Source organism: Heliangelus exortis, chromosome 6 (genome assembly GCF_036169615.1).
Source record: "Heliangelus exortis chromosome 6, bHelExo1.hap1, whole genome shotgun sequence".
In the NCBI taxonomy this organism is placed as follows: Eukaryota; Metazoa; Chordata; class Aves; order Apodiformes; family Trochilidae; genus Heliangelus; species Heliangelus exortis.
The window spans coordinates 11,828,335-11,846,814 of record NC_092427.1 but is presented as its reverse complement, the minus strand read 5'-3'; the positions used below and the strand labels follow the sequence as shown (position 1 = coordinate 11,846,814).

Genomic DNA, 18,480 nt, shown 5'->3' with positions numbered 1-18,480 from the left:
GCCAATCGTGTGAAAAAAAAAGTCAGAAAGGGAATTTGCAGTTTCTCAAACCTTACAATTGGGAAGTAAGTATCTTCCCTCTGTGTAGTCAGATCCACCAACGAATGAATCCCCAAAGTAAGGTCTTTGCTAAGGAACACTCACACATCATCCTTAGCTGCTGGCTCTGGAGGGACTAAGAAAGAAGCTGATCATACATTAGACATCTCCCAACTACAAGGTCTTGACATCAGCCCCTAGTTTCAAATCACTACAATAGCCCTCCACACATCTCCTCAACTTAAAAAGAACAATATTTTCCCAGAACAGAGAATTGAGAGGAGGGAATGACACCTGGACACTGCATGCTGTCACTCAGTGGCAGAGATGCCAGCTGAACCTGCATGGAGCACAAGCCTTACACCTCCTCTGACTCAAGATGGGAGGTTCACAACTTGTGCTCCAGGGCCTTGCAAAGACTCCCTGCTTCTCTCATAAGCGAGGATCTTAAGCAGTCCAAGTTATCCATAACCAGAAACTTTATTTTAAAACCGTATCTCAGGAGATTTTTTTCTACAGATAGCCTGAACACCATAAAGACAGAGACCACCAAAACACATTCATTGCCACAGGCTATTCACACACACTAGCATGTAGCACTCATATGTATTACTGAAATGCCTATTAATCTTAAAACCACAGAGAAAAAAAATACAGCCTTAGCTCATGGTTAAAGTTTCCTAAAAAGTCATATGCAGTCTCTGAGTGCTCCAACTTATTTTCTCCACACCTTTCCCCTGCAAACAGACGAACAAACCCAAGAAATTTGCAACTAGGCAATTGCACAGCTGCTGGAACCGTGTCTCCTCTTGCTTCTTCTAAAATAGAGCACAACCTCCTATGGGCAGGGGCTGTGTCTCCTTTTTGATATTGAATACTGCAGATATTGAACACTGAAAAAATACTGAGAAATAGGTCTGCTGGTGCCTGCACGGTACCAAAAACTCTCATGAGCCACCTTGCAAATACACCGGACTGCTATTCTGACTGCCCACATAGAAAAGCTCCAGTGTGGTACAGACCCATGATTTGCAAACCTGAATTTTGTCATTACCACCTCTATTTTTTAGCCTGAGCAATTTAAGGAAGAAGAGTTTGCTGCACCCTACAAGACAATGGCAAGCCCTTCAGTACTAGCCAGTCTTCATTATTAATCTCCTCTAAACTCTCATTAAATAAAATCCACACAGCTCCTTCACAGGACAGACTGGGAACAGAGTTAACTAACAGATTTGCAACTGAAGTTTTCTTCTTCCAAACCCAAACTATGCAATACATCCGTGGAGGGGGCCATGGCAAGGCTCTGCCCTCCGGTCATTTCTCAAGAGCCCAAAATACTGGAGGCATAATTACAATTAACCGCTGATTAGGCCACCAGCTCAGCAGCAAGTAAGCCCTTCCTGCAGCTCGTGAATGAATTCACTGTGGTGGTTTGATGAACCGGGAAAACAGACACTGAATCCTGCCAAGACACTTCTCCCTTCTTTACATACCCTGAGACCTGGGGAACAAGGCACCATTAACCTGGAATGAGAAGCATCTGCATGTAGCATTAGCTAAAGCACCTGCATATGCAAGCAAGACAGAAAACACCTTTTCCCCTGGAGCTAATCCCTGCAAGGGCACTTTGCTTGCCCAGCAAGCCTGTTCACAAGCAGTAACCCAGTTCCAACTCAGCTGCTCACAGCTCAGCAATCCAGGCAGATGGCTGACATGTCATCTTCAGATGCACACAAAACCCACCTACAGCAGCAACCCATCCAGCCTTTCTTCCACACAGCAAGGAATCTTTCACCTCAACAGGAATTTGTGGAGCAGCCTCTTTTGTGAGCGACTTGCAGCTTCAAAGAAACATAAGGCAGAAAACGAAGTGTGTGAAAAATAACCAGGGATTTCCTCCCCACTGCTACCAAGTCACCTTGCCTGCCAGCCTATTTCAGTCGTGTAGACACAGGTGGGCTCCTTCCATCCTGTCTGGTGCAACCATTTCCCAAACACAGGTTCTGTACCTCTCCCTCTGAATGGAGATGACAACAACGCACACCAGGCCCTTCTTGTGAGGCCACATCACAGCAGGACAAAAAAGCTCCAAACCAGCAGGGTAAGCAAAAGCTTTGGGCTGCCAGAGCTGTGGTGGGAAGGGACTGCAGGCAGAGCAAGAGCCAAGCTACCTAATGCTGGTGAAGTAAACAGGGGAGAAGGAAGAGCTTCTTCCTTCTGATAGAAGCATGAAACTTTGAGGAAGAACCTCTCTACTACTGCTTTGGCAAACACTCATCTTCAGGGAAGCCTCTTTTCCATTCAGAGGGCAGAAGAGAGGCAGGGTATGACACAAGTGCTCTGCATCACTTTCTATCCCAAGTCCCACAGGTTCTGATTACTGTAGCTGCAGAAACAGTGGGAAAGAAAACTTGCAAAGTCAAGTCAAAGGAAGCAGGGGAAAGGCATAGTCTCACCTCCTGTCTAGCCCTGTTTTTGCTGTTGGCTTTGTGGGTTGTTTTGTTGTGGGTTTTGTCTGTTTTTAAAGAAGAGACCTTCTGTTCATACAGTTTGGAGAACACTGTATCTGAGAGTACAGGACTGTTCGGGCTACCAGCACTAATACTCCTGCTTATAAAGGAAGGACATCAGGCAGGAACTTCACTTCCATGGGTTTGTGGCACCTGCCAGCCACAGAAGACATGGCCATTATGGCAATCATGACTGAAACAAGGACACAGTTCTGTAGGGCTCAGCAGGACATAAGATGCAGCAGCCCAAACCTTCAACACAGCACACAAGTAAGAACTATCAGGGATTTTCCCCACTACTTTTTATGTGCTGTGAACTAAGCTTCCAAGACCTGCTCTGTACTTCACTAGCAGCCCACTGATCAGTTCAGAAACCAGGGAGTACTATAAACTTCTCTAGCTTATTGACAACATTTCCCTGTAGGACTGCCTTGCTACTTTTTCCATGAACCAGGAATGAAATACAACCTCTGCCTTAATGTCTGGTGACTAACAAACATTCCATTAATATTTAAAGCAATCCAATTCCCTTGGCAGAAAGCAACACGTTTGTGCCAAATTTATTGTTCAAGCACGTGCATGTGGCAGGCTTCAGTGATGGGTTTAGCCATGTTGTTGGTCTGAAAAGTAATCCCAGGCCTTTCTAGATGAAAAAGTCCTATAGAATTTACACTAATCTTATCCTTCCAAAATAATTTTATTTTCTTTCTTTTGATCTAGCATCAAAGCCTTTTGAGATATGTGTGTCATTAACTATGCCAATCAGAAGAGCCATGAATCTTCAAACCAACCATTTACAGTATATGTAGGAAAAAACATTCAATAAATATTTTCTTGCAAAAATCAGATTTTGCAAGATCAGTGGAGAAGAAGGGATTTGCCTTAACAAGTTTAAATTTTATACACAGAATCGTTCTAGTGAAGGCTTTAGGCACCAGGTATCAAACAGCATTATCTGCACTGACAGAGTCCATTAAATGCTCCAATGCAAGTGTTCCAGACACACAGTTCTTAGTGAAAGAAGACACTACACAAAGCAGCAGCCATCACCACAATCCATGTTCCACCAAGCCTAGAAAACTACACGAAGACTAACATGAGGTTCAACTGTCCATAGTGCAGACAGATCACTTTGTGCTCATTACTAATATAAGCACTAAAAACCAGGAGCTTACAGCTCCCCTTGAACAGTACATTTGTCTCCACCTGACTCTACCCTTGCAGACTCCTGGTGCTTGTGCTCAAACTTGTTTTCATCAGAAAGTTGGAGCTCAATACATTAAGGAAAAAATTAGCTATGCAAGTCAAACGAAGAACGTATGCTTCTTTTCAAGTTTCCTTTTAATCTTTTGATGCTAGATAAAAGAAAAAAAAAAGATCTCAGGTATGCAACTGTTCCCAAAATGAGCACTCAACAGCAGAGATTAAAAACAGAAAGGCACAAAGATGAAAACAATATCCATATTGTGTCATTCACGAGTGGTGAAGATGTCAGCAAGAAAGAAGATCTCACAGCAAAGGACCCCTTTTAGCCTTACCTGAGTTCAGCCCTTGCCAAGCTTCAACCCCCATTTAAACAAGATGCACCTTAAGTTCTTGAGTAAATCTGCTCCATACTGAAGGTTCTGGAACAACTATCTGATGGACTCTTCCAAACACCTCATATTTAGCTCTAGTTGCTACAGACCAGTAGCCCTTTGAAACAGGATCAAGCATGACACAACCACTCTGGTGGACCACTAGAGAGGATCACCAGCATATTAACACATTCTGCACAAGGACTTCATGACTGAAGCCTTAAATCCCAATCACAATCCAGTTGGTAAATGCTGGTTAGTCAGCCAACTGCTCTCCTCAGTGACATTTATACCTACAATAATTCTCTTCCAGTAAAATGAGATTCTAAGCTTGCTCCAAAATAATCAAGAGCAAAATACACGATGTCGAAACAAATATTGTCTGGAAGGAGAGGGAACATCCTTCTCACACCACTGATCTGGGAAGGACAAAGGAAACCACAAGGACAAAAGAAGAAAGAACTGAAAACAGCATTGCCTAAAAGCAAGCTACATTAAAGACCACAGCTAGCAAAGACCACAACCTCTTTACCCTAGGTTATTTGCCCCCATAACAGATACACAGAAGCAGGAAGGGCTCACTAGGACAGTTTTTCTCATACTCTATGCAATGAAGTTCATGAAATCCCAACCAGTTGCTCCCACACTGAAAAAAATTGTTTTCTGAGAATAAATAATTTTTGTCTCGAACAGCAGTAGGGCTTAATCTGATTTAAGATCTTCCAATCAAATAAAGCAAGGAGGTCAGAACTAAGAATTCTGACCAATAATTTATTTGTTGTTACAGATAAACATTGCATACATCACAGTAAAATGCAAAAAGACATGAGCATTTCTCCCATCTGCCAGAAAAGGACTCTTCTACCCCAAGATTCACATTTCAAGCTTCTAAATACTTTCTAGTAAAGATGTGGCTCTCTAGAGGGCAAACGTAAGCCCACAGGCAACAGCCTCCCTTTCTTCAGGTTATCTTTTATAGCTCCCTTAAGAATTCAAATTCCGTGTGGCCCAGAGATCCCGGGTGCAAAACTGGTGGATTCCAGCCAGACTGCAAACAACCAGAGAGGGCTTGGGTTGTTCTGATATCAATGCCTCCAGCAGTGCAAAAAACAGTAACAGCCCAAGAATTTTTTTTTTCTGTTTTCTATTTTGTAAAAGCCTTATGCAAAACAGCCTTTTTCAGAGATGCCATATTCACACAATGCCACAGTAACATGCATAGAAGTCAATTTCTGATATAAATTCACATTTAACTGATGATAAAAGACCAATGTGTTTTTCCTTTAAAGCCACAAAAATTATCACAAGGAAACAGATTTAAAAGCTTCAAATAGAGGGAATGGGAAAAATCATAAATTTCCATCTCATGGTCTTAGCTTCTGTAACAAAAGAATAAACAAGAGTAGATACCCCCTTATTACCTATTATTCAATATTAACTTCAAAGAATGTCTCCCAGAAAAAAAAATTCCTTAAGAAACAAAATTCAAATGTAAATTAATCCTTATTAATATGTACACAAGTAACACAGGCATAGATTATACTGTAAGCATTTCAAGAGTTAAACCTAAAAAAAAAATAGATGAATTTTTTCCTTACATTAGCTTTGGTGTTCATCCAAAATTACATCCCTTCTCTGGAGAGCCTGCACATGCTTTAAGCAGCACACTGCATTAGTTTGAATTTGTCTGACTTTAATGGCAGCAGGATCTGGGTGCTAATTAAGTACCAGATTTCCCATTGTCCCAACCCTACCACACCTTTCCTGATTTAAAAAGGCAGCTTTTAGAGCATTTTTTGGTTTAGCTGCTGCTCAGCCAAGTTTGGCTGCAGGGCTGTTTTCTGGCATACATTCACTTATCAGAACTGCTGTTCTCACTTATCACAAGTGCCTTTTGGATCCCCAGAAAGCAACACATTTCATTTCCATCCTCTCAGCTTGAAGATGCCAGTTACCTACAACTGCTGGTAGCGTGAAGTAAACAGAAGGAAGATAAAAAGGCTTGAGTCATCTCCTTAACCTCCTAAAACTTCCTGGCTCTCCTCCAACCCTGATGAACACCAGCTCAAAGCTACGCCCCTGTGCTTACTTCACACAACTAAAGGCACACCAGAAGTTGTCCTCCTGCTCTGTTCCCCTCAGATTGCCACATGGCAGTCACCACTGCATGTGTCCCCAGAAGCAGCATCTACCCCTCCCTCATCCTTCCCCACAGCCCCATCTCTCCTCAGATCAGCAGCTCCCTTCTCCTCCAAGCTCCTAGCTCACAGTATCCTGCCAAGATTCCCCAGAGGACTTCATCCAGGCCTACTGAACTTCCAGTGTTACCCCATCTGCACAGCTTGTTACTTGAGGCTTGACCACTTAGACAGCTCCCCACACTTTCCCAGTAAATGTCCCATACATGCAAAGCACAGCATTTGCTCAGCAGTGTCTGAAGGCTGCAGCTGCACCAAATAAGTCCCTTTGGCTGAGAGCATGAAAACAGCAGGACCATCCCAGCCATCCCTCTGTGCCTAGTCCAACAGAATTACATGGATGTTGGACCAATGATCTTGGGATTATCATCAAATATATTCCTATAAAACAACTGTGATAAATCTGGGTTCAGAAAACACAACACAGAGAAGACTGGAGTACCCACAGAGTATCTAGTACTACTATACTCCAGCAATTCATCCTGCCTCTCCTCTCTAAATCAACTTTCATCTCTCCTTTATGTTAGCTGAGAACTGTGGAACCCATGAGACTCGCATAACCTGGATGACTTCACTGCTACATCATGAGAAACCTCCTCTTCATAGACAAGAACTTCAGCCACACAACCCTCACACCACCTTGCACATTACTTAGTTCTATAACAAAGCTGCCACGTAGGGAAACAACCATCTCCTGCTCCGAAGTGCTGGTCCCAGCTATAACACTCCTCTGGTACAATTCCCATGCACTGCTTCATCCTGGAAACAGCCACCAGAAAACTGCTTGGCTAGAATGATCCTCTTCATACCCTCATCCCTCTCTAGCACTTCCACAGTGAAGTTTTAATCTTTCTTCCCTCAAGAACACTGACATTTGGCCTGAAACATCAGCTCCTGACTTCCCATTCATCTGTAATGCCAGTTCCCATCACATCACCTCTAGGTGCAAGTTTTCAAAACAAGAACCACTTCTGCTGGGAAAAGTTTCTCATTAATTGTAAGCCAGCTTACTAGGACAGGAAATTCCAGAAGGAAATGCATAAAATCACATGGAGAGAATGGAGCCCAAGCAACACAAAGAAAAAGCAGAGCTCTTTAAAAGCAGCAAGCAAGCTCCGATCTTGACAGGGTCTGGTGCTGATGCAGTATTAGCACACTTAGTCCCATAACTTACAGACCAGCAACTTTACACAGGTAACAACCTTCCAAACACTAAAGGGGCAGGAGGTAGAAGAGGCAAACAGCAGACTACCAGACTACAAATATTCCAATCTGTAAGACTAGGTACCTCCCAAATCCTAGGTGCAGTTTCAGCTTTCTACACAACATCCTATCAATGAGATGGATTCTTTTTGGAGAAGAAGCAGTTCAGCCACATGTAACTGCAGCACATCAGTAGCACCCTTCATGCTTCAGGATACAACACCACAGAGCTCTTCTGAACATCTCAGTTAAACAAGGCACACAGCTGTCTTCTCCAGTCTTACTTTTAAAAGCTAGCAGTGTAGCCCAGCATCTGTCCAAGGTTCATTCTCCCCACAGCACTCTAATTAAGCAGATAACATGCACAGAAAAGCCAACACTCCTCAATGAACAGTGCAAGTAAGTTAGTGCAACAGGACCAACTCTATCAGCTATGAGCAAGCAGGATTCCATCCAAAACTCATATATTCTTATTTTACTGCAAGTGCTAGAGTTGTTTATTTTTATAAAGTTACTACAGAAATCAGGACAGGTCTGGCGATGAGCACACATCAGTAAGAGCCTGTAACATTCAGCTTTTAAACAGCACTGAACAACTGGCACCCCCTTTACTTATGTTCCCAATAGCAAAACAAAGTTCTCCTAAGCTGTTAAAAGCAGACATTTGTTCCACATCACTGCATAAGCAGCGATGCCTCCATTTGCAGTTAGATTTCAAATTAGACCCAACACTACTATGTCAATTGATATTAGTCAAATGGAGAGTCATGACAATACAAGGCAAAACACCATCTTTTAATGGAATATGGTTCTAACAGACACACAAAGAACTGAGACAATTAGCAGAAAGCTGATTTCTAACCTACAATTCACGGTAAATGCAGACATGACTCAAATAATATAATCTCAAAATACACTGAATAGAAATAATGTGGGGTTTTCCATTTGCTACTGTCAAGTTCTCAACCACCAGCAGACAGGCACAAGCACTCCCACCCTGACAAGCCTGTAACACCATAGTTAACCTTGCAACACTTTCATGTCCCAACAAGAGATCCTGTCCCTTTTCCTGCTTATGTGCCTATCCTGCCCGAGAGCAGGGCCAACCACAAGGGTATGGCAGGATGGGCTAATTTCTTTGCTTCTACAAACTTCTCTCAAAAAAAACAACCAACCAAACAAAAAAACCTGCTTCAGAAGATGAAGCATTACTAGGCATGAAAATTTTCTTTCTTACACTTATTTCAGGGCCCAATCTTACACATTCTTTCCTCTGGCTAAACTCCCAGCCATGATATAAAAAAAAATTATCCTGCTTTCCACGCTCTGATAACTGGGACTCTTTGCTCTCATTCTTGGATACTCAAATGTTGCTTTGTTTTAAAGTTTCATATTTGGCACAAAGGCAATACCAAATGAGGAACACAGCAGGTTTTGTCTGGTTAAGAAGAGATCTGATCTAGGAAGAAAGTAATGAACAATTCATGGGAGGGAGCATTCCCTTGAAGAAATTCAGAGACTCCCTATCTCTGACGGTGTGTTCCACACCTTCCCTTCTGCATTTAACATGGCCATAGCGCAGATGACACATTTGATACAAACATATGAGATAGTTTTATAGAACAATTTGGCTGTCAGAAACAGCTCTGAGCAAGCCAAGCAGCAGGACAAATTGGACTGCACAGAGCCTCAGCCAGATTGTCACCAGTGCCCTGGGAGACTCATCTTACACATACCTTTAAAACCATCAGACACCACTTACATGCCAATAAATTTTTTTTAGAAAAAAAATTCAAGTTTTAAGGCCTTGACTCTACATAATGATATGGTGGATGGAACATCAAACCCAACAGCCCTTGCAACTCCAATTACACTGATTCTATGAGCTGATCTCAGAAAATCTTACCTTTCAAGCTCCAAATGGAACTGCTGCAAAAGGAGGGCTCACAGAGCCAGAATCACATATCTAAAGCAAAAAGTTTCCCTGCACCAGACTGCCTGGTCTAGTCCTCCAAAAACTGACATAGCTGTACCTAATACTAACAATGTAATAGAAGGTTTTAAAAAAAAAGTACTTAATTACTTTAATTTTTCAGTCTTAATTTTGAGGAAGAAATAAATTGTTAATTTATCATTCATAGATTCTTTCCTCTCTCCATAACTTCAGAATTCTTTAGCCATTTTTAGCAAACTTCAACCTATGGTAGAATGGAGCTCCCAAAGATGCAGTGTTTTTACAAACATAGTAACCAAGGCAGAAGAGGTTCCATTAGGAGACAGACTACAGCATGAGGAAAACCACAGCATTAGACACCAACAGATGTACAGAGAAAAAGCCAAAGGAAATGAGGTTTCATAAAACTTCTTTGCATACAAAATTACTTAATTTAAACTAGACAAAGTCAGGAGCAATCAGACCTCACTGCCAGGGGGATTATCAGTAGATGGCTTTTCATGCTGGAGTTCAAATGATGAGAGCAAGACTGGATTTCAGGATGAGTTAAAAAATATCCCACAATGAAGAAATGAAAGTGTATGCACACTTATAGCTGAGAAGCTAATAGATTGGTGTTGGTGGGGAGACCCTGACAGCTGGTGGGTATTTCTTTCAGCATCAAGAGAACAACAGAACTCCACTGAGCCATTTCAACACTAGAAAAAAATAAAGAAACCTGTAGACCCAGCACTGCAACTAACCTCCAGTTCAGGTAACAATTCTCCAGCAGGAGTCACCATACCCAGGAAAATGAAGACTCTCCCCCACCTACTACCTCACCCTGCTACCTATTAGACACGGATCACACATTCATATGAGCAATTCTAATTCTAACCCAGAGCTAAGAGGCAACTGATCCTCGGGCACAGCATGAACAGTCTCTGGAAGTCACTTTGGCATTTCTGAGAAACAAAACCAGTTCACTTTTAAAACTATTAGTGCTTATTCAAAAGTGTTAGAGCAGCTCCAGACACAGTATCATACCTGTTCTACCATACAAAGGACTGAAATGAACTTTATCACTGTGCATGATCCTGTTACTCTGTACTAAATATGAACTATTCAAAATCATCCTTAGACCTATCCTAAAACCAAACACGCCTTGCTCTTATCTTTTGCTCTCCACGAGTTTTCTAGTCCCCCAGAGTGCTTGCTGCAGGCAACTTTCATCTCACATCCACCCTAAATTTATTCAGTCAGTTTATATCCATTTGTTCTTGTGGTAACCTTGCCCTTTAGCTCTACTAGTTCTTTCCCCTTCCTGATGTTCACCCCTCTGATGTATTTATAGACAGCAGTCATACACCCTCTCAGCCTTCATACTGTAAACTAAACAAGCCAAACTTTTAGTCTCCTCTGGCCAGGCAGGCTCTCCAGCCCCCAGAACACCACACCAGCCCTTCCCTGCACCTGTTCCAGCTTGAATTCCTTCCTTGCAGATAGACAACTAGAACCATACAACACATGCCACAGAAGGGCTCAACAAAGCACTGTTCAATAGCATTAGTTCACCCTCATCCTCACAGAAATAAATCCCCAATAATCTGACTTTTCCACCAATGCATCAGCTGTGACCCTCAGCCTGCAGTCAAGTAACACACCCAAGGCTTCCTGAGAGCTGGCAAACTGTGTTAGACCTCTGAACAACCCCAGTGACACTGAAGTGCTGCAACTGAAACACTAAACCAGCATTAAAGGAATAGCTTTACCATCTCAATTTACTACCCATAATGGTTCAGTCTGTCATATGTTGGCCAGCCCCATCAGACCCAGAGGAGAGCTTGTTTGGCCTTGCAGTGCTAAAACAGCCACACTACCAAGCACCCAAGAAAAAATAGCTCTAAAAAAGCCATAAGCAACATCCTTGCCCTGAGTCAGTCCTAGCACTAAAATGGAATGCAATACCATTTTGGTTGTCAGAAAGCAAAATCAGGGGCTTAGATCTCCACAAACCAAAAGGTTATACAAGGGAGACACTCAGTATACCATTTTCCTACTCATCTCTCACCAACCACTACCAGCTGCAGAGCAACAGGATATCCAGTTACACAGACCTTCTGTATACCACTATGGAAACAAACTATTTATTTTAACATCAGGTCTCTGGTCTTCACACTCCCTTGGAATCCTCTAGGTTCTCACTATTCATGCTTCATTTCATAATGCCTTGGTAAATTACAGAAAGATCCTGCTGTCTGGTACACTCAGGTTTGCAAACTTTGCTTTATGCAACCAGTAGCACATCCACATTGTGTATAAAACAATCAGGAAATAGTACTGCTCCACTACAGTTTTTCTGGAAAAGGGTAACCTGTCATACTATGACCAGTCATTACCACCTTTTAAGAATTAAGAAAAAGCACACAGGAAAACTCTAAATGCTGACTTGCTACAGCAGTTCATTTTTTGTTCTGAACAAGGACTGAAGGCTGGCATTAAATCTGATCTAGCCCAGCTGCTACAGCTCTATTCTGCACTGCATCTTCTGTGGCACTCCCCATACTGCTGATACCAAACAGATAAGAGCTGCACCACAATCTGATCAAATTACTGCACAGAGCAGTAACTGTTGGAAAAGCAGGCCCAGCTACTAGACCCTCAGACAAACACAACTGATCAGCTGGACTGGAAACTAATAACATCAGTGCCTACAGGAAATTGGATATTCTGAAGCCAAAACTCCACTTTTTCCTAAACTTCAGGCAGGAAAACCCACCTATTAGGAGCAAGCCAGCAGAGCAGCCTAAAAATCAAGGACTGGGCACACTTTGTGAACACACCTCAAGCCCAGTAACTCTGTCCCTTCTTGGAACAGCTTTTCTCTCCACATTAAGAGTCATCAGAAGCAGTTTCTGCCAAGGTACTTTTTGCAATAAAGGCACACACAAGGAAGAGGCTCTACTCTCAAGTCCTGACCACTCTTCCTCGATAGTAAATTTTTCATATCCTCTGGGCATCAAAACTAAGTCAATTCATTTTCATTAGCAATTACTGCTTTGTGATAAAGAGTTTGCAAAGATGAAACTGCTAAATGAATGTATATAGTACCCATCCTCATGTACTTTCCGCCTCAGCATCTCAAAACTCACCAGCTAACAACAGCTGCTTGGAAACCCTTTACAAGTCTCTTCCTCAGACACTGAACTCTTTTTCTGTGCATCAAATACTCAATAAAACACACTTAGCAAATTACCATATTGACTCATAACCATGCATTATAATTATTTCTTAAACCAAGATTTCTTCCACTGAATTTCAACCAAAATAAACACGGTATAGAGAAAATGTATGCTTATAGTGAACAACCATTCATCAGCTTAAGTAACTCTAATGGATGCCACTTAAAACTAAGCCTGCACCATCTGTTCTACCCCTCAATTAGAGAAGCCAAAAAAATCACTCAATACAGTTCAAGAAAGCTGGCTAATTTATGTATGTAAAAGTTTTATTTCTCTTCAGCTCAGTGAATCATGCTCTTGCAATACTAGATACTCAGACACAGATCAGAAGGCTGCTTTCTTTAACAGAATTAGGAGTTTTGTCTGGGCAAATAAAAGTTCCCTGCAATATTTCACCATATAAAAAAACCTAAAAATCTCACCATAAAAACCATTAAGAGTGTGATGTCTCTACGTTACAAAATCAACTAGGAGGTAAACAAGTCAAACCTGAAGTCCTGTACAGATGAATACAAAGCTCAGGACACAGCCCTGCACAGCCTTCACCCTGACAGACTGGGTCTACCAGCACACCTTTCTTGTTCAGCCAGGAGGTTTTTGCAAGAGGAAGTGTCCTCAGTTACTGGTGTCTGCCAGCCACTCAGTTCCCAAGTCCCCCTTCACATGCAAACCCCAGTCCTGTGAAATGCTGGGCACAGAGTCTCACACAGATCAAGCTGCACTGGAGCAAAGGATTCATTCCATGCAAGAGTAAGAGCCTCCTTGGCAAGCATAGCCTGTGCAGCTGAAATCAGTGCAGTGCAAAACACAAAAATCACTACCTGCTAAAGTGCAGGGTAAAAAGTTTCATCCTGTTTTTTATTGCAAACCTCTGAGTTTCAACTCAAACTGACCTCTCCAAACACTCTTCAATATGAGAAAACATTGAACAGAAGCTCTCAAATTTCATGGACCCTGACCTGCTTATATGCTTTCTCTGCGAGATCTCTAAGCTGAGTTCACTCTTTGGTGAATACCAAGTGAATACCAATACCAGATACTTCCATTGTAGTTCAACTCCAGCAGAACAAACCACACATCACAGAGAAGAGAAAGGTGCCAGAAACCTCATGGCCGCTGCAAGATGGGAAAAACTGTACAATACTCTTCTGCTGTAGGGAAGCAGGCAAGAGAAGGTCATTGCCAAACACCCTCGCTCCACCTCTAGGGATATCAGGCTGGTAGAAAATTACTTTAAGATCCTGGACATAATCTTTCATGCTACACCTCAAAATGCAACATCAATGGCACATCGAAGCAGGGGTACTGAGAAAGGCACATTGGCCACGGACAAATCAGGAGATCCTGAGTACTGAAGCATAACTGAATACTGCCACAAGCAGCCCAAAGGGAGACTGTTGACCAAGGAATTAGTGATGATTTCAATTCTGTCCCCTTGCTCTAGGATTGTGAAGCTGAAAAGAAGTTCTGAAGCCCCTAACAATGCTGCATGGGTTTGTGCACATCAAGTGCTCAGTGCAGGCCCTTGCTATTGTTAAGGGCTTCAAAGCTCTGCAAAATAACTCTAAGATCATCATCTTCACTCCATGCCATTCTTGTCTTCCACTTACCTATACCTACTGCTGGGAAACCACAGCACAAATGGCCTTGCACTGGACCTCAGTGCTGTGCTTCAAACCTTCATGTTTCCTTGACTTTAAAAGCATCTCGAATTATCCAAGTGCCTTCTGCACCTAAGGCAGCTGCCAGTTTACAGAGCAGGGGTCAGTGACCAGGTCACAAGGCCATCTGCTAGATGAGTCTGAGTGCTGAATGCTGTCAGAAGTGTGTTGGGTCTCTCTCCATTTCACACATGATGCTCTTACAAACCTGGACAGCACCAAAGAGAAGAATTTCTTCCCCCTTCCTTCATCCCATTTTTCTGCATCACTTGAAAGAGAAGACTGCATTGTCTCCAACCCCAGAGCTGAGGTCAAGGACTTCACAGAGTAGTGTCAGGTTAAAATAGAAACAATGAATAAAACCTATCAAAGCCTAAAAATGTCAATGATGATCATGACTTACATAGCTCAAGCTTGTATGCCAGTGAGGGAGACAGTCCTCCTGTAAACGCACAGTAATTTCACCATCAGTTGAGGCTCCTTTTAATCCAAACTGAACTGGATTGCCTCAGAGATGTCACTTCTCTCTGGTTCACTGATGTTTCCCCAGTGACAACATATAAGCACAAATGTTGATAGTTTGAAGAATCCTAAACTGGCAGGAGTCATGAATCAACAGGAATGTGTCCCAAGACAATGGGTTTGTTCTCCAAACTCAGTCTAAGTCTGAGCACACAGTTTATCAACTTTAGTGTTAAAAATTTCAGATCATGCAAATGATCTCAATCTTTGTTTTAAGCCCATACTTCTTCAAATGAAGGGAGTGAAATGAGCAGAGAAAGACTGCAAATATAATGGCTTTTTCAGCCGAGACCTAACGACTGCAGTTTAGCTCTCCAGATGGCTATTCTAGGGCAGTGATGCTTGGCCTTTCACTCTCAGGGTCATTACACTAATCCATGAAGTGTATCAGATGACACCAGCTACCCAGTTCCCCCTCACACCAGACTGAGCTGAGTTCCTGAACCTTCACCACACAAGCAGTCAAGAAGAAATGCAACAGCAATGCAGATGCAGGCACTAAAAGGAAAGGAAGATGCTGGCATATGACTATGCACTAAGCCTTGGCTGGATACTGAAGCAGACCTCACTACAAGCAGAACCTCCAGGTAGCCAGCCTGCCCCTCTCAACAGTTTCAGATCCTCTATTATGCTCATTGAAAAAACACCCTCCAGACATCTGAGATGTGCCTGCATTACACTGACTAAAACTGATTAAACACAGCAAATGCTATCTATAGAGCACACATATTAATGAACAGTCAGCTCAGCAGCATGAGTTCTGGAACAGAGTCACTGCAGTACAGAAGTGCCACCAGTTCATTACTGAAGAATGAATACCACAGTAAACATTTTAAGCATGTAGTTTAGCAGGCAAAAGACTGGGAAAGTGGGTGGAAGAGAACAAGTTATCCTTAAAGAAATTCTGCAAACTAAGTGTGATGCTAGAATTACAAAGTACTGCATAATGCTGTGATCCACATCACTTTGTAAAATCCATGCAAACTGCACATTTTGTGATAATTTCAAGTTTACTGTGTTTGGGTTACCTTTCCATTGAGATTCATGAAACACCAAGAGAAGGCCAGTTAGCAAGAAAAAGGGAAATAGGAACACAACACCCTCAGAAAATTGTAGGTATGCCACTTGTTAATGACAGCAAACTAAAATTTTATGTGCTTAGCCAGAACGGGTCCAGTATTCAAATTGCATTGGCTTTGGTAGTTTGATGGTTTGGGGTTTTGTTGTTTGTTTTTTTTTTAGTTTTGTTTTGTTTTGGCTTTTTTGTTTGAGGTTGGTTTTTTGTTGTTGTTCTGACATACCAAACACATTCTATCACAGCTGTTTGCTGACAAAAAGAGAAAGAAATGCCGCTGTGCAGAGAACATTGACTAATACACTGCAATATCACAACCACTTGTCAAAATTTCTCTTAAAAATAGTGTAAATTTATCTGAGGATGTTGAGCTCAAGAGCACTCGACCTCCATGGCTAGTCTCTCCTTCACAGAACAACTTTTAGTCAACTATCTTCAGGTTCAGCTCTGCAGGAACTTTAACTCACATTTTTTCTGGATTTATCAGAAAGGAATATATTCTCCTATGACACCACATACAACAGCTTAAATACTCTGTTAAACTTGTCAGAGTGCCTTGTGAAGGAACAAGGACAGGAGTTTCCCAAGCCACAGCTGAGAACCCCTCCCCACTCCCACAGTACATGGGAATGGCAGGGCTTCCTCACTAAGACCTGTAGGGAGACAAGTCAACACGACAAGGATAACACAGTGAAGTTCCATGTCCTACCAACTCAGTGCAATAATGTCAAATTCAGCCAAACATACATACACACACATACTACCTTTCCTGAGCTAAGTACACTAGACCAACTGTACTGAAATTACCCACAGAAAACAGAAAAAAAAGTCTAGTAAGATTTATTGCCAGTGAAAAATACTGCTGTTTATGTATATGCTTTTGCAGTTTTATGGACTTCTTTAGTGTGGCAGGAAATCATTGATATTACTAACTACTGGGATGATCAAAGCACGTCACCCCCACAAAGGTACACAAAGAAATCAGGCTGTGACAAAGCATGAACACCCAATGTAAAGCCATTTAAAGAAAAACCTGTTTACTGAATTCCGACTGCCTTGAGTCCTCAATGACCTCATATCATATCAACCTCATATCAACAACCAAGAAATGAGTCAAGAATGGTTCATATGGCATAATTATCAGTTTACAGAACAGTATACTAGAACATCTACTACACAAATTTTTACATAAATCAAGTAGCACTTGACTTTGAAACTTCTGACTGTAACCACATTCCACCTGACAAGTCTTACCTTATAATTGCTGGAATTTACCCAAGAAGTGGCGAGTCCATCAACCATTTTATCCAGCATAGTTTGATCATGTTCAAGATCATTTGACTTCTGTTTATCTGAAAAGTAATCTATCAATTCCTGGCCAACTTGAAGTCTCTTTCCAACATCCTTCTGCAGCACCTGCGCTAAGCAGTACTCCATACTGGGCTCCATAGTGTCTTAGAAATACAGCACCAGCAAGAAAGCTAGAGGGCAGCAGGTCCAAAAAATCCCTCTATAAATGTACACAGGAGGTCGCCTCTTTGTTCGATGAAGGTTACTGAGTGTCTGGGTTTCAAAGATGCAATTCTGAGAATGGCAACAATGCACCATGTGTGTGTGAACAGCAGCTGGCAGGATATTAAAAGTCCAATTTAAATAACTAGTAATAGACGAAGAAGCAAGCTGTGCTGTACTGTTGAGTCTGCAATAATTCCCAATTCAGCAGTCCATTCTGAAAGAAATTAAAAAGAACAGTATTATAGGTTAAATTGAGGCTGGAGAAAAAAAAAAAAAAAGATTGAATTCATGTCACAAAATAGGTTATTCACATACAGCTGAGAAGCTGTGATAAGCTGGATACGAGCAGCATCGTTCTATTTTAAGGAATCAGACAAGGTAGGTCAGGACAAAAACATTTGGTTATTCTTTACAACAGCAGTTACCCATCAGTTCCCTAGAAGTTTTAGTGGTAGTAAATCTGGGGCTTAAGTAAGAGCTGACTGACTAGTAATCAATATTATTGCAAGTACCACTGTCACCACCCACCCACCAAGGTAGAGACAAAATCCTTAAGCAGGTCACCATGACAACACATCTGCTTTAAGAAGTGAAAGCAGGAAGAGGTCTGGATCCTGTTTTGACTGTAGGCCTTCAGAAATCAATGCCAGCAGCTGGCCTGCAAGTCACAGCACAACCACTGGGCTCCTGGAACATAAAACTAGCATTTTCAAAACTAGGTGCCCAAGCTGTTTCTAGGCTGAGTTCTGTTATATCCCAACTACACATCCATGAAACAGTCTAGTGTAAACACAGTCCTAGCAACAGTGCCCGTGGTGTCCTGAGAATGAAGGCCATACACCAGAAAGGCCATACAACCTTTGCTGCCATTAAAAGGCACAGCATCACCTGTGAAGTAAATTTTTGGCTTATGCATAAACAACACTGGCTACATTTGGTGTTTGGTTATGGTCTTCAACCCTAGAAACTCTCCTGCCCAAGGACTTCACTAGGGATACAGCTGCA

At 42.0% G+C, this 18,480-nt stretch overlaps 1 protein-coding gene across 28 annotated transcripts in view; it reads right to left on the bottom strand.

Moving 5' to 3' along the window:
• CLASP1 (cytoplasmic linker associated protein 1) overlaps positions 1 to 18,480 on the bottom strand; it is a 175,972-nt gene that overhangs the window by 146,409 nt on the left and 11,083 nt on the right. For all 28 annotated transcript variants that reach the window (XM_071746707.1, XM_071746695.1, XM_071746693.1 and 25 more), the window contains exon 2: positions 17,215 to 17,689. In XM_071746707.1, the coding sequence (XP_071602808.1) occupies positions 17,215 to 17,409 (195 nt within the window). In that variant the 5' untranslated portion in view covers positions 17,410 to 17,689. The remainder of the gene's footprint in view (positions 1 to 17,214; positions 17,690 to 18,480) is intronic.